General features: G+C 38.8%; 1 protein-coding gene across 10 annotated transcripts in view; it reads right to left on the bottom strand.

Annotated features, from left to right (window-relative positions):
- CADPS2 (calcium dependent secretion activator 2) overlaps window positions 1–17,668 on the bottom strand; it is a 485,821-nt gene that overhangs the window by 28,251 nt on the left and 439,902 nt on the right. For all 10 annotated transcript variants that reach the window (XM_059711678.1, XM_059711675.1, XM_059711674.1 and 7 more), the window contains 3 exons: window positions 16,456–16,530; window positions 11,106–11,189; window positions 10,971–11,003 (listed from right to left, as the gene is read on the bottom strand). In XM_059711678.1, coding sequence (XP_059567661.1) covers window positions 10,971–11,003; window positions 11,106–11,189; window positions 16,456–16,530 — 192 coding nt within the window. The remainder of the gene's footprint in view (window positions 1–10,970; window positions 11,004–11,105; window positions 11,190–16,455; window positions 16,531–17,668) is intronic.

The raw sequence follows: 17,668 nt of genomic DNA on the forward strand, positions 1-17,668 counted from the left end.
AACTACAAGGACAATCAAGCAAAACCTAGGTTGCTTTCTTCTGTGGAGTGCAGGTGTTTATATATCAGTTTTCCAATGAAGAGGCAGGGTGATTCGTAGAAAGATTACTGACTACCAATAAATATGTGAGGACAACTTATCCATAAGTGTTTATGTCCATGCCCTCAAACTTTGTCAAGATACCAAAAAGGAGAAAATTCAGAACACACACCCCTGTAGAATGAAAATGAGATGAGAACAATTTTCTATACATAATAACACATTAGCTCAGTGTTGGAGTTGCAGGCAGGTGCCGCGAACAAAATGCTATGCTGGATATGATACTGAGGGGGCTGGGCACAGCCCCAAAAGTAGTAGTTCTAGAATATATACATACAGGAAGCTTGCCTTCTCCACCATTTCCCCCCACCAACCCCATTTTCATTTCTGTCTTTCAAAGGAAGAGTATGCTTGGAAGTTGAACCTAGTCAACCACTTGACCATCAGGCTCACTGGAAACTAAGTCATAGCCATGAGGACTGGAGAATAATGGCTTTAAACACTTGCCATCGACTCTAAGGTATTTTTTATCTCCTTGATCACTTTCAAGATAACATTAGACAGTATGAAACACTGTCCAGGAAGAGTTTATCTTCTATCATCTAAAACTAACCATTTATAGCTTAGGCCCAAGAGAAAATGTAATGCTGTTCTCTTTGGCAAACCCCAGGCATGTAATACAGACATCTGTGAGCTGAGAAAATTCTACGACTTTCTAAGGAAATGAGAATCTCTGGTTGAGAGTGTGAGGTAAAGCTAACTTAAAAGTTTATTTCAACAAAGTAAGTGTTTCTGTGTTTTTCTTTCTGAAATTACATTTTCTCCCCTTTTGGCAAATTAAGATCAACTTGCCTGGAAAACAAACCTAGAATTCTTACAGTCCTCATTAGCATTATTATTTTTTTCTTTCTCTTTGAGCTGTTTACCTAGTCTTGAAACTTTGACATATGGGAATTTCACACCTAGTGAATATATTTTCATGTGGCTTGTGGCATGAGATATATTCATTAAAAGAATACACACAAGTAAGAGTAGCTGCAACAGCTGGTGACATTTGCCAATTAGAATTATAGTTCTTTAAAACACTTTCTCCTTCCTTTGCTGTATGAAGGGTAATTATCGCTGATAAACTGCTGAAAAGATGTAATTTTCCTTTTAAACAGTTTCTACTTATAGGACAAATGTGTTTGGATAGAAGACATTATCGCTGGCTCAGCGGCTCCTTCGTGCAAAGACTTTTATGGCAGCAAGATTTACATACTTTGGAAGTCACTGCATCTAATTCCATAATTACATGCTATCTTGTTAGGAAATGAAGTTGAGTTGAAAAACAACAACAACAACAACAACCTGAACACATTCCGTTAAGTTTTTGTCTTTTTTGGGTGTAAATGAAAAGAAAGCACATGACAACATCGTGGAGACAGAATATCGCTACAAATTCTGGCGCCAGTGGCTGCCCACCAAACTTGCCCACCGACCTTAGCGAAGGAGCAGCTGTGAAACGTGAACGGCTGTGCATGTGGATGAGTTTGTATCAAGAAGGTTTTATTCTAGAGAGCTATGTTTAGGAATCCTTTCTATATTGGCAATTAAATTATAGTTTTCCCAATGAAGATGAGGAAATCACCATTAAAAGCCACCCAGCAAGCACACTCGGTACTAAATACCACTTAGAGAGAGTAAATGCTTTTTTCACGCTCCCATTTGAACCTCTGAGAGCCTACAAATCACTGTGCATTAACTTTCCCACCTAATAAACATTAGGGCAGCCACTTCTAAATCAAATAGGAGTCCCTAAGTTACTTCTAATTTGATTCAGAAAACAGAATTTGGCTAACAAAACTGCACTAAAAGGGCACACACACACACACACACACACACACACACACACACACACACACACACACCAACTAGAAAAATTCCCCATGAGCACAAAGGAATCAATACATAGTGAAGGAAATGAAGGGTGGTGAGGCGAGTTCCTCTGACTGCTACAAGAGTAATAGAATGCACCGGTGAGTGAAGGAGTGTAAGTAGGGGTGCAGACACCAGCAATTTTTTTTTCAACTGTTAATCACTAGCTCACCTAGTGCGGTGAACATGCTGTTTTAAAAAAGGGGGAAAAAATCCTTGTTAATTATATGCTGTAAATGCTCTTGCTTCCTGCTGCTACACCTAATCCCACAGGTGCAAGTCTGAGCTCCCCCCATTCCCCGGTAGGTGGGTGCAACACTGCCAGTCATTCCCCACAGCAACAGACTTAAATACAGAAGCAGCCGCTTAACCTTCCACGGGAGGTTAACGATACACTGTGCAAACACTGTCATGGTGTCTATTTAACAAGGAGGCACATTTTAAAAATATACTATTCTAGTCTCAAAGATTAACTAGAAGCTACAGTATGATCTACTTAAATGAAAAGTGCACTTCTCACAACTTAGAAAAGCTTGCCTTGAAAAACCAATGGAGAGCGAAACTGTGATATCCTGATTTAGGATAATCTGCCTGCTTTGGAAAGAAAATACTATTACCCTTTGGAAAAAAAACAAATCTTGAATGATTTCAAACATCCGCATGTCTTCTCAAGTTGAAATTGTCATAGGAACAAGTTATATGTCAGTCTAGCATTCTAGATTCAGAAAGTCTATAACTGATCATCAGGAACATGGGACTTAGTGCTACAAACACATGACCTATTCTAGGTCTTGCTAAAAATAATATATATTTTTTATTTTGCTAATATATCCTTTATTACTTTGACATTTATGCAAGAATATCTATCTATATATATTTTAAATATATTTCTTTATTGATTTCAGAGAGGAACAGAAAGGGAGAGAGAGATAGAAACATCAACGATGAGAGAGAATCATTGATCGGCTGCCTCCTGCACTCCCCCTACTGGAGATCGAACCCACAACCTGAGCATGTGCTCTTGGCCAGAATTGAACCTGGGACCCTTCAGTCTGCAGGCTGACGCTCTATTCACTGAGCCAAACTGGCTAGGGAAATATCTGTATTTTTATACATGAGTAAATGCTCTTAAGGTTAAGCTTTTCAAAAGCATTTGGAGCAGTTTAAATAAATTATATGTTCTCAAATACTTAAAAATAATAGGTGGTTTTGAGTATAGGTATGAGGATTATGTTGTAAAAATATATATATTTTATGTTTGCTACAAAGTTGAAAATTACATTGTATTCACACAGAACAGCAAAAGGAAATACACAGAATTGAAACCTTTAACTAGATTTATGCCAATTTACATATTACAAAAGAAATAATTCACAAAAGTGGTGAGGGGAGAAGGGAAGAAATGTAAACAATTCACAAGAAAACTTCACAAGGATATAATGTTTTCAAGATTATTTAATAGTAGTTTATTTTTTAAAACAATGAATTAAAAAAATTCTCATTATTCTCTAGAAAGATCCCAAACTATTATTTCGAGTAGTGAAGCAGCCATGAAGCCACCTTTCTCTTTGTTAAATTCAAAGTATTTAAAATTCCTTTAATTAACACTATGATGCATTTTGTTTCCAAATTGGGAAGAAAATTCTGAATTAAAGACATTGGCATCCAGATCCTTTTGAAAACATCTTTTAGACATGGAGCACGTAACATGTGTGTTTTGAATTTGTCCATTTCGTTCAGTCTCACATTTCCAAGGGAGAGGAGTTCCATTACTCCAGAGTTCTTGGTCTGGATAAGGATCTTCTGTGAATATAGTCAGTAAAAAGCAGATTCCTACCATAATGCTATGGTAGGAAAGTCAGAGTCTGCTATAATGCTCCTATAACTTAGGTAGTCATATTGAATTCATTCTTAACATTCACCTGAATATTTCACACAATTTCTTCTAAGCAGTGAGGTAGTTTATGCATTCATAGGAGCAGGCTATTTTAAATATTAAAAGGAATACTGCCCTGGCTCATATGGCTCAGTTGGTTGAGTGTTGTCCTGTGCACCAAATGGTTGCCAGTTTGATTCATGGTCAGGGAATATGCCTGGGTTTCAGGTTCAATCCCTGATGGGGGGCAGCCGATAGATGGTTGCTCCCACATAGATGTTTCTCTTTTTCCCCCTCTTCCTCTCTCTCTAAAAATCAATTAAAAAAATCTTAAAAAAAGGAATTCTGAATGATAGTTTAAGATATTAGCCTCCAACACTTAAGGAAAAGAGGCAGGTTGATTTTCAACTGAGATTTAGGGGTTCAATTTTAATCTTTCTGTGCCTTGGCCATTTGAGACTATGAGCATTTAGTATCTCTTTTGCTATTTCTGACATATAGCAAGAATAACTAACATTTCAGATTTAGAGAAATAGCTACTGATACAAGAGAACCAGACAAGGGGCATGCTAATATGTGTATCACACACTAGCTTTATCCTATTGTTTTCATGAGTGATGGTTATATCGAAGACGAAGGTACTGAATCTACCAGCTTATACTAGTGTTCACTAACCTTTCTGTCATCTATCTACAGTTGTTATAGTGTCAACTACAAAACTGCACTGAGGCTCCGAAGTGAAACTGACATGCAGTGGGTATTCTTTCATTTGGCTTTGAAACTGTATATTGACTCGGATTGACTGAGTCCCAATTTGGAACCTTTCAGCTTTTAGCTTCAGGAAGACCCGAGGATGCTAGAATGTTGGGTTCCAGGGATAGCCTATGGATTGAACTTATGTGAGAGAGACGAGCCAAACATACAAAACAAAAAGGAGTAAGTGAGAGAAGCAAAAGGCTCATGTAGGAAGCACAGTGCACACCTCCCCGACTCCTATGACAGCGAGGCCCTTCCTCCCAGCCTGGAGTACACCACTCCCTCTCCAGGCACATGTCCCAGGGGGCAGGTGCTCCTTTCCCCGGGTTCTGCCTACCTCACATTCTGACGTAAGGCACCGAGTATTCGAGTGGCCTTATGTAAGTAATAAACAATATCAGAAGCAAGAAAGCAAAGAAAGGAGGGAAAACACTACGGTAATGAACTGGCCAATTGTGCCTTTCAAAGTCACCCTTAATATATGCAAGGCGCTTAATCTAAAACAAAAGGAATTAAATAAAAAAACCCAATCTAACATTTTTTACTCTGTGGAAGGAAAAGAATGTTTCTTTTGGGAAATGCTCATGTTCTGAAGAAGGGAAACTGCAGAGAAATGCATGGGAGCAAGAAGCACCACGCCAGCTGGGAGCGATGCCAGCCTCACTTACTGTCACAGTGCTTTTCGTTTACAAAGCGCTTTCATGTTCACACCCACACCGAATCCCCCTAAGAACCCAGCGAGGGGGACAGCGCAGGGACTAGACTCGTGCTCACTGCACAAATGGGAAAAGGGAAGCCCGTGGGGCAGAGGGCAAGCAGGGGGCAGAGGTGGAACTTGAACTCAGATCCTGGACTCCACATCACACCCGTACTGTCCATTATTGACTTTTTAGAGAGAGAGGAAGGGAGAGGGATAGAGAAACATCAACTGCCTCCTGCATGTCCCCCACAGGGGATCAAGTGCCCTGACCGGGAATGGAACCAATGGCCTTTTGGTTCCTGGGTTGATGCTCAGCCACTGAACTACACCAGCCGGGTTGTGTGTGTATGTGTGTGTGTGTGTGTGTGTGTGTGTGTGTGTGTGTACAGGTGCGCGAGCGCATGCTTTAAGTACTTTCATAATTTCTGTCACCATAAAATGCTCCAAGCTTATCTTGTATAATTCCTGTCCCTGTCCTGGTAGCAACCATTTCTAAAAGGAGTCCTGGATCATTTTACTGGGGATTAGAGAGCAAGATTTGGGCACTAGGTGTGCTTGTTGCTACTGGGGTATCATTGCTTCTAGGCTTTCTCACTAACAAAAACCAAGGGAATAGATGTGTATATACTCAACAATAGGAAAGCAACCCATGCATATACATAGATCTAAAACTATTTCTATATGCAACCGGCTCTACCTATATTAAGCTAAAGCCAAGTTCACACTAATGTCTCCAACTCTAATTCATCAGCACAGGGATCATTCTAGCCTCCACTTGCTTGTCTCCAGCCTCTCATTTCAACAGTGAGAAACTCGGCTCCCACCAACCACCATCCCTTTGCTTAATTGTTCAGTTCCAGTGTCCATGTGTAATGGTTTCTGAATTGTTAACCCGTGGGAAAACACTTTATCAGCTAGAGTATAGTGCTTATGCACAATTCCCTTTTCCTTTATTTTTACAGATTCCACTTATTTCTAGTTACTCAGATCAAAACCTTTTCTTCCATCTTTCTCAGTGACATCATTCAACACATTTGCAATAGAGTTAGTTAGCTTATTTTATCACTGTCTCTTTTCCATCCTGGGATCCCAGGATATCCTAATTGAATTTTTAAATTTGCATATATTGAGGTCTAACCTTTGTGCTGTACAAGTAGGTGCTGACAAATGTATAATGTCATAGATCTTTGGACTAGTTTCACTGCTCCAAAAAGTTCCCTGGGCTTCACCTCTCCCACCCTCCCTGACCTTGAAGTTATGGCAACCATGAATCTGTTTATACTAGTAATCTTTACAGTTTAACCTTTACTAGGATGTGATATAAATGGAATTGTAGTGTGCAGCGTTCTCTGGCTTCTTTCACTTAGCAACATGCCATTAAGATTCATCCAGGTCTTCTCCTGGCCTGGTAGCTATTTTTTCTCTCTCTGCCGAATTAGTATTCCAATGGTATGAGTATGCCATTTCTTATGTAACCATTCAGCTACTGAAGGACATTTTGGTTGCTTCTAATTTTTGCTGATTATTAATGAGGCTGCTATGAACATCTGTGCAGGTTTTGGTGTGGACACTTTAAAAACTCACTCAGATAAACACCTAAGAGCAGAGCGCAAGTGGCAAGCTGCACAGTAAGACTGGTTAGCTGTACAAGAAACTACCAGTCTCCCAAAGTGCCTGCATCATTTTGCATTTCCACCAGCAATAAATGAGAGTCCCTGTTGTTCTGCATCCTTGTCAACATTTTACGATTGCTAGTTTTAAAATTTTAACCATACCAACAGGTGTGTAGTGGTATCTGTTTTAATTTGCATTTCCCTACTAACAAGTGATGTTGAGCATCTTTTCATATGATGATTTGTTACCCATACTTCTTCGTTGCAGTGTCCGTTCCCAGATTTTGCCCATTTTTAATTGGTTGCTTGCTTTCTTATTGGTGAGTATGAACCATTCTTTGTATATTTTAGATTTAAGTCCTTCATCAAATATGTGTCTGTGGCTTTTCATTTTTTTCTTTTTTTTAAAAAAATATGTTTTATTGATTTTTTACAGAGAGGAAGGGAGAGAGATAGTTAGAAACATTGATGAGAGAGAAACATCGATCAGCTGCCTCCTGCACATCCCCCCTGGGGAAGTGCCCGCAACCCAGGTACATGTCCTTGACCGGAATCGAACCTGGGACCTTTCAGTCCGCAGACCGACACTCTATCCACTGAGCCAAACCAGTTTCGGTGGCTTTTCATTTCTTAACAGTGCAGAACAATCAATTATTAAGTCCAACTTATGATTTTTTTTCATGGATGTTTTTGGTGTCCTATCTAAAAAAAATCATCACCAAATCAAAGGCCACCCATATTTCCCTTATGTTTTCTTCTAGAAGTTTTGTAGTTTGCATTTTACAGGTAGGTTGCTGTTTTTAAATCAGATTTGAGTTAATTTTTGTGAAAGGTGAGCCAGTGTTCTTTTTTTCTCATAAGGTTCTCCTTAAAAGACTACTCCAGGGCGGCATAGTTCCTGGAGTTTTGGCATAAAAAACATTAACAGTCAACAGCCCTTCATAGCTTTTGAAGTTAATATTCAGAGGCATCAATAAGAGAGGTGTAATATCCAGATTCAGGGAGAAGCTCTTTCCTTAGTAATCCGCCGTGGCCAGACCACATGTATAGTTCAGTAAGCTCTGCTAGGAGCAGGGAGGTGGCCAGTTTGATTAAACAGTGACACTGGTAAACTGGGATTCATCTAGAGCAATGGTTCTCAACCTTCCTAACGCTGAGACCCTTTAATACAGTTCCTCATGTTGTGGTGACCCCCAATTTCATTGTTACAAATTGAACATAATTATAGCATAGTGATTAATCACAAAAACAATATGTAATTATATGTGTTTTCCAATGGTCTTAGGCGACCCCTGTGAAAGGGTCGTTCGACCCCCGAAGGGGTCCGAACCCACAGGTTGAGAACTGCTGATCTAGAGAGTGACTCCCATGATTAGTACAACTGCTATAGCTGCATTCATGTTCTATCTATTTGTCTATCTCTTTCATCCCTAACATTGAACAGCTTGTGGGCATTCTGAATGTCCAGGGCCCAGCACTTAGTACTTGCTCAATAAACATTTAATTAGTGAGTTCAGTGAAGAAGTTGAGGATGTTTAATGTAGAAAACAAGAATTCCTCAGGTAATATATCCCTTTGAGTATCTCTTGGGAAGAGGAGGCATGATAATTATCATCAAATATTTGAAGGGCTGTCATACAAAAGAGGGATGAGAAGCAAGGCTGAAGTCAGAGAGCTACAGAATTTAAACTCATTATACATAAGAGGAGGCTGCCTTATGGTGAGTCTGCAATCACTTAAAACGTTTAAAAGCCTCAATGAATGTTTGTGAGGGAAATCAGGGGAGGCGGTTTCTGCATTTAGAAGGAGAGTGAATGAACCACTTTGTGCAACTTTCAACTCTGAAGTTCTAGGGCAGCAGTTCTCAACCTGTGGGTCATGACCCCTTTGGCAGTCAAATGACCCTTTCACAGGGGTTACCTAAGACCATTCTGCATATCAGATATTTACATTACAATTCACAACAGTAGCAACATGACAGTTATGAAGTAGCAACGAAAATAATTTTATGGTTGGGTCACAACATGAGGAACTGTATTTAAAGGGCGAGAAGGTTGAGAACCACTGTGGGGTCTAACAGATCTAGTAGAGGGTCAAATTAAGAATTTCAGAGCTCTAAGAACAGGAATAATTATGGTGTTCCATTCCATTAATAATTCAAAATAAAAACAAAACGATATTATAAAACGTGTTAGTGATTCCAATGAAGTTTGTGTGTTCCGGTGATTACTTGTCTCTCTCTTTTTAAGATAAATATTGACTGTTTCTTTAATTCTTTCTTTCTCTCTTTTGTGATGTTGCTTTGCAGGACTCTACACAACTGATTATTTCTGCTTATTTGCCCAATAGTGATTTTCTGATTCCTGGTACAAGACAAGGAGTACACCATGACTTCTTTGGGAATCATTCATAAAATAGAAATCCCTGTTCCAAAGAAACCCCATGCAAAGGCAATAAAGCTGATGGTCTATTCATTTAAACGGTCCATTTATAAGAGCCACTAGAGGCCTGGTACACGAAATTCATGAAAGAGTAGGCCTTCCTTTCCCTGGCTGCTGGCACTGGCTTCCCTCTGGTACCCAGAACCTGGGCTTCCCTCACAGCCCTGGCTTTGTCCGGAAGGTAGTCTGGAAGGACGTCCGGTCTAATTAGGACATTACACTTTTATTATTATAGACTAGAGGCCCGGTGCACAAAATTCGTGTGGGGAGGGGGGTCCCCCTCAGCCCAGCTTGCACCCTCTCTAATCCAGAACCCCTTGGGGGATGTCCGACTGCCGGTTTAGGCCCGATCCTAAACCGGCAGTCGGAAATCCCTCTCACAATCCAGGACCACTGGCTCCTAACTGCTCACCTGCCTGCCTGCCTGATTGCCCCTAACTGCACCCCGCCCTGCTGGCCTGGTCACCTCCAATTGCCTCCCCGCCAGCCTGGTCGCCCCCAACTGCTCCTCCTGCAAGCCTGGTCACACCATGCAGCCTGCTGTTTGGTCATTTGGTCGCCCCTCACTAACCCCCTGCCGGCCTGGTTGCCCCACGCAGCCTGTTTGGTCGTCCCACACAGCCTGTTTGGTCATCCGTTCAGTTGCGATGGTCACTTAGGCATATATATATATATATATATATATATATATATATATATATATAGATAGATAGATAGCAGCAATAATAAATCTGGGGACCCTCTAGTTCACAGTATAAAATGTTATGCATTTACAAGGCTTGTCAGTACTGAAACCACTAACATTCATAATGACAATCTAGAGAAGCGATGCTGCACAAGCAGTCTTACCCAAAGATGAGATTCTTTATGTTCCATCTAGTTTTAATTTTAACTTTTTTTCATTTGTGCTCTGATGTTTGAAAATTGGCACAGATGCCAAGATATATGATTACACAGAACCTTTTTTAATGCCTTGATCATATGTGGTAATAGGATTTAAGGCAAACATTAATTTTGTTATGATTAATAACTTAAAAATGCTGCACTAACTTGTTGACTGTATTTATCATGTGAATTCTTGTACTTAAGTTAGTTTCACAATCTCCTCTCATGGGATCTTAAGCTTTTAACAAATTTAGAGGTTACAATTATTTCTCAAGAATTCTGTGAAAAACTAAATATTAAAATGAATGAAAACTGACTTATAACACTTTTGTGTTTTGAAAATTAGTCCTCTGATGTAGCTGCTTCATCTTTATTGTTACTTTAACCCTACAAGAAACCTTTTATTTATGGTTATCATGTGAAGGGGTGAGAGAGTGAGCATTTTTTCTAAAAACAGTGTGAGGCATTGCTCTCCCAGCCCAGGGTGCTATTACTACCCTCTGCAACTGGGCTGACATGTTCTCATGATGAACTGACCTCCATAAGAGTTCCCAAGTTACAGCAGAGAAAGTACAGAGAAACCCTGCCAGGCCTTGTTACGAGGGCAAGCCCTTAAGAAAAATAAACTGCTCCCTGGGGGAATGGCACTGGTTTAAAGATTTGAAATAAACCCACAGTGAACCATGACTATTTTTTAAAAAATAATTACATACAGTTTTAAAAAGCAAATGAAAAATACTTACTGGAACATCAACATATTTTGCAGCCGCTTTCACCTTAAGTGGAAAAGAGATAATCATGAGAATTATATTCTTAGTTGTGAATAAGGGCTATGATGAGTCAAAAGACAGCAGAAAAGAATGCATGCAAATACTTACAGTGAATGACAGAATGGATGAAAAGAAAGTGCCTTCATCGTATCTCGACAGCTTAGACAACACCCCTTCCAACACTGAAATAAACTATAGACAGTTTACAGTGAGTATTTAGAAAATTTCTGTGCATACAAACTAGTAACAGAGCAAATGATTCCTGGGACAACTTCTGCCACAGCACAGAAATCCATGAAGTATAAACTGACAGCTGAGGGGCTGACTTGTAATGTTTGCTCTTTCATTTTGAAGATGAATTGTAGGGTCCTTTTTATTTGCTGGAAATTACACAGACATTTTTAAAGATAGAAGAATAAAACATAATAAGAGTTTGGTCACTATATGTGAACTAACTTAAACCTTTAGTAAATAACTTTAAATTTAAAATAATTTTCAACTTCACTATAGATGGTTAGAAGTCCTCATCACGATAAAAAATTATAACTCTGTATGAGCATGGATGTTAACTAGACTATGATCATTTCACAATAGCTACAAGTATCAAATCAGGTTGTACACCTAAAACTAATATAAATCAATTATACTTCAATGAAAAACATATATAAATTATAAGTAATGATAGTCAAGCATAATCAAATTCCTTCTACCATATATCACTTGGCCATTACGTAATGTTTTCTATGTATAGGAGAGGTTGAATAAAAAAAAGAACAGATAATGATGTGTAACATTTGGGGCTCTTGTAACATTAAACTGAAATCTGACATTAGTTAATAAGCATTTAGCAAGCAGTTCTAATTGTATATATAAGGATGAACCCCACTTTCAAAAGCTTACAAAGAAGTTGGGGAGCTAATACAGATATACACACTACAGGCTACAATAGAAAGAACTTAGCTGGAGAATATATATATATATATATATATATATATATATATATATATATATATACACACACACACACACACATATATATACACACACATGTATGTATGTATGTATATATATATATATATATATATATATATATATATATATATATATGCTGATTCTGTCACTCACTACTCTGTGAGCTCAGGCCAACCACTGCACCAATGCCTTTCTCCATCAGTTAAATTGTGTGTGCACGTGTGTGTGAATGTGCGTGTGAGTGTGTGTGTGTGTGTGTGTGTGTGTGTGTGTGTGTGTGGTTTGGGGAGTATATAAAATTAAAATTAGTTTCAAAAGGGTTTTACATTTCCAAATTATGTATTTCTATGACATGAAAGTTAAGACATGTATATTGTAACAGTTAAAATGTGGCGATGTCTTTCATTGAGTGTAAACGTTAAGATCTGGCATGAAGATAAATAAGAGATATAAACAAGGATCTACGGCCCTACCTCTTTGCTCTTTAGAACTAAAGTAATATGTACTATCGACAAATCACACACTCCCAAAGGGAAAATACTGACAAGGGTTTTTAAACATGAAAAGGGAAATGAACAAAGGCTGGTTTTTGTTCACATAGCAGCTTCTTCAACAAAGTGATAATAGTTCGAGGGACACAGCTTATTAGTCTCTGGTGACTAGAGAGCTCGCCGAGAGCGCACAGGAGATAATCTTTTCTCCGTGGCTGGTCAATTACTGTAAAATAGTTTATGCAAAAGGAACAAAAACTTCCCTATAGGTTTCTCCATCACATCATGTGCGACATGATGTAAGAACACAGAAACAAAATCATGCAAACTGCCACCTGAACTTTATTTTTAAAGAATGAGGATTATGTAGAGCTGGCTAGTTATCCTAAGGGATACAAACAGCAAAAAACACCAAATTATAAATTGCTCACAACTAAAAGTCAATTTAGCACTTTCCTCCTGCCCATTAGGATTTCTTACCAATCACAGCTGGCTAACTCAACTGGATGTGGTGCGCAAAGACCCAGAAGACCAATACTCCAGGGCGATGTCGGGCCAGGGGAGGGGAATTCCAAGCTTAATGGCCCTCTGTGGAAAATGCCTCGTCTCTTGTAACTCAAATCTTAAGAGCCAGCATGTGCTGGGTGATCTCATGTGCCACGAGGAGAGAGACAATTGCTATGGTTACCAGCCAACCTGAACCGTGGAAGGCTCTGGCATAGCACCTGGCTCTCGGTGTTTTCAGGTGAGTCCATGTTTACACATGTGAGCATGCTGAGGGACAAGGCAAGGCAGAGGCGAGAGCCCTGTGGTTGGTTTCGGAGGATCTGAATTCAATTTGAAGCTTTGCCCCTCTCTAGCTATGAGACAGCAGTGTAGACAGCTAGCTTCTGTGTATTTATCAGTAAAATGAAAAAAAAATAACAGCTGTTCTGCCTGTTATAGGAATGGTATAAAGATCCGTGGAGATGATTTATGTGAAAGGACTATGAGAATGGCAAAATACAAAATAAATGCAAAGAATTAATCCTCTTGATATAATTAGCTAAATCTCTATCCATTATATAAGTCTACAAACCTAAATATGTTAAGTCACATGTTAATGGGGGCAGCTTTAGGATTGTTTAGTGATGAGGAGTAATAATGAATTTGGTCATCAGTGAATGGTTTCCATACAATTGAATGGTATCTAGGAAGGTACAACAGGGTTGAGGCTGTAAGTCAGAAGATCTGCATTGGAATTCCATCTGCCTTTAGGGCATTTGGCTGATGTTAGAGGAGCAAAGCTTCCAACCTAAGTGGTCTGGCTCCAAAACCCGTGATTTTTACCATCCTACTACAGAGTTGTAAGCATTAAATGAGATGACATAAGTAATGTGTCCAGCACATAATAGGTGCTCAATAAATGTCACTTTGTTGTAATAATTTTTACGGAACACCTAATAGGAGAAATTAAAAAAAAATATGAGTCTTAGCCCTCTCCCTCCAGGAACATACAAACTAGTGGGAGAGACAGACACGTATACGATTGTTTACCACGCAAGGCTGGAAGTGTCAAGGGCCAATGGAGATGGGCAAACAGTGTAACTGAAACTAGAGGAGGGAAAGAATGACTGACTGGAGGATATGGCTGAGCTTCCTTTACAAGGTGACACAGGGGCTGAGCCACAGGGTACCGGAAAAACGGTGGATAAAAGGACACCTGGGAAGCCCATTGGCACATGAGTCTAGGGCAGAAGTTCCCCTGCTTGGCAGCCTCTCTGGCTCGTCTTCTCTTCAGAGTATGAAGCAGCCTTGGGTTATATCCAAGTCAGTCCTATGCCTGGACCAGTGTCACAGCATTCTTTGCTTCCATTTGAATAATAGGGGAGAGCCTGTTCTTGGGTTCCCCCCAGCCCCAAACGATCTCTGGGGAGGCATGACTCCAAGGACTTACACGGCAGTGAGCAGCAACTGCACCTCTGGGATCAATGAGGTGAGCCGTGCAGTTCCTACAGGAAGGTTATTCTTTGTAAAACTAAACTCTATTAGCATCGGGATGGATTATGACTAATAACAATATATTTCCCATCTGGCTTTTAATTGCACAACACAGCAAGATTCCAAAGAAATCCAGTTAAATGCTGGGTTTGGTTGCTGTGTCTTTAACTGCTTTCTGTGAACTTTCTCCTTGCGGCTTAGGGAGTATGTAAATACTCATGGGCCTGCCTTGCGCACTCTGCTCTCCGGAGGGTGTCCGGTTGGAATGAAACACCATCATCTCCTTCTTTCCTTGCCCTTTATTGCGGATGCCATTTACTGGGTTTGTTGGAATAATATTTAACACATAAACTCCGTCTGGGTAATTACCAACTTTGCCTCACCGCGCATACTCTCAAGACAATGAAAGATGAAAATATTTTGAAATGACTGGTAGAATGAAACATAAAGCAGGCCACGAGGCATGCTGGCTTAAATTTTCTGTGGAATTTTAATAGGGCATAAGATTCATTTTCCTACATGAATGGAGAGTAGAAACTAAGTCTAAGAAGTGGTTTGTGAGGATTCTAGCTATAGCGTGGTGGTTCGAAACACATACACTTCTTGCCTTTTTAGCTGCATTTCATGAAGTAAACAAGGGATATCTATATCATTTATACTGCAAGTTATAAAACCTTCCACAGAAAAGAGATTCATCCATAAAACAAGACTGATCTTTTTTGGAGGGTGTTTTGCTTTGAGTGGGGCTAGAGATATCTATAAGCAGATGCTTCATATTTGTTTGGTGATATTAGGACTAACTAGCAATATTAAAAATCCACATGGAACCAGAATACCATGGACTGGAACAAAACCGGTTTCCTTCCCTGAATGGGAATATGAATGTTCTGATGAAATGCAACTGTCTCTTCCTCACCCTCTTTTTTTCCAAATGTGAATCCATTTCCTCTTTGAGCCTCTGATCCAATAACTCCTAAGAGGTCTTTCCAGCATATCCACATCGGAATTAAGGATAGGTAGTATCTGACAGCATGGATTTACTCACGACATACCTTGCTCGGCAAGTTTCTTAGACAAATTCCAAAATATCACACCCAGTCCAGATGCCGGTGAATTCTCCATACTTTTCTCATTGTTTTCTTTCCCCTTGCCCCACAAATAGAATGACTTATATTAATTTACTTTCCTAATGGCTCCTAATAGTGTGTTATTCCTTCTAAGCTCATACTTGAGTTGAATAGTTGTCTTCTGAGCATATGGACTTGATCCAAAAAGTAAATTTAATCTAATTAAGCTCACCAGGTTGAGCTGGAAATACTCTTAATTACATCATCCAGGCAGTTAGGTTGGATTTGTTCTCTGTCCATCTTATTCTTAAGAGTAATTCAGGGGGAAATATTCTAGGTTATCAAAAAGAATATGGGTGTGTGTGTTTACACCTATACGACTATATATTTATATCTATACCTATATGTATTTAGTGACAGAGCGTATAATGTATATTCTTTTTTAAGTTCCCTTTTGCAATAATTGATGAGTTAGAAAGTTGAAACTTCCTCTCAGGGACAGAACTGGAAATCTTCAGCATATAGTTAAAGCCATATTCCACAAGTTTCTGTGACTTTCATACAGGAATTTCATACAGAAAGGAATACCACAACAAACACATTACACTGAAGGACTGATCACTACGCAATCAGCCCTGGACATAAAACAAATTGTATGAAAACATGAATGTGAAATAATAAAGTATTACTAGAAAACAGTTGTTTTTAAAAGAATAACAATAGCAAGTAAAGCCAAAATTAATTCTAAACAAAACTCAAATATTGTTGAGAAAGAGTATTCAGATGTTGCTTGTAACTTTCTTAAAATTTGAACTTTTCTTGCATCTTTTAAAACTACTATTTCTCAATGAGGTATATAGAAGCATAAGACAGATATTTCTAAAAATTCTCAGAAATAGAAAATATTTTTAAAGTTTGATTTTAGAAGGTGAACAAATAGTACATTACCTTTGAAACTAGCAGTGAAATGATTTCTTTTACAGTGTTGTCAATCAAATCATCTATTTTGGAATGGTACTGTTGCTAGATATTAAGAGACAAAGACACATTAGTTGATGTGGACACAAAACTTTAAAGCTACTAGTTATGACATATCCGATTTACTTAATATGATCATCTTGAACATTAGAAAAACAAAACTTTGAAAATGATCTACCTAATCAACACTTTTTGCATTGTTGTTTGAAAATTTTCCCATGTGCTTTGTTGAGTTAAGCAGCTAATGGGGTTATTATATAGATGAATTGAGTTCTAATTCTTATTCAGACGGAGGAATGTGAAGGATACTTTTTGTCTTCTCCTCTGTAATTAAGGTGGCCATGTATTTTTCTAAAGGGTTGGTTTAGCTGGAGAAGCAGAAAGACTAGAAAAAGATTTAATTAATACAGCATTTCATGTCTGACAACTCTCATTCATAAGATATTTTAAATGTGCTCTAGAAATAAAATGAGCTCCCAATTGTTCACTCTAAAAGGACGTTTTTGTCAGTGCGGAGAGCAGCAGTTTATACCATTCTCACAATATGCTTAAGCAAGGGCAAAATTAAATTTTCATCAACAAAGGTGAGTAGATGGTAACAAATTAATAGGCCATAAAAGATATAATAAAACGGCACTCACGCCCCATCATTTTATTACTGCTTCCTCATGAAAAAGGCACCTTTAAGTAAATGCAAAAAAAAAAAAAATCTATTTAAAATAAACCTGAAAGACACACACACACACACTCTCTCTTTTTTTTGCTTTCTTTAGAAAATACTAGAGCGTTCCATTCTTAAATTAGCAGGAGCTTCAGCTTCTATGGCGGCATGTGAAGGCACATTCACTTAAACAGTAATTCTTCCTTCAGAAGCATTTATCTGACAGCTGATTGTCCCCAGGAGCCACTTCACAGAAAACGTGACTTGTAAAGACTAACCCTATCTTGATGGTTCAAGGCTTCTTGGAACAGCTAACATAATGCATAGAGTAAAAGTACTCAGGTCAGTGTAAACATTAGACCAACTTAGCTGCTGGTTGAATGGCTTCCTAAGATGTAAGTTTCTGAAAGCTATTTTTTTTTTCCTTCTGAAAACATGTCTCAAAGTTTCCATACAGAACAAAACATCAACTGAGCTCTACTTTGGAATACGCAAAAAATGATTCCTCCCCATAGGCTCTGA

The sequence above is a fragment of the Myotis daubentonii genome, chromosome 10 (genome assembly GCF_963259705.1).
Source record: "Myotis daubentonii chromosome 10, mMyoDau2.1, whole genome shotgun sequence".
Classification (NCBI taxonomy): Eukaryota; Metazoa; Chordata; class Mammalia; order Chiroptera; family Vespertilionidae; genus Myotis; species Myotis daubentonii.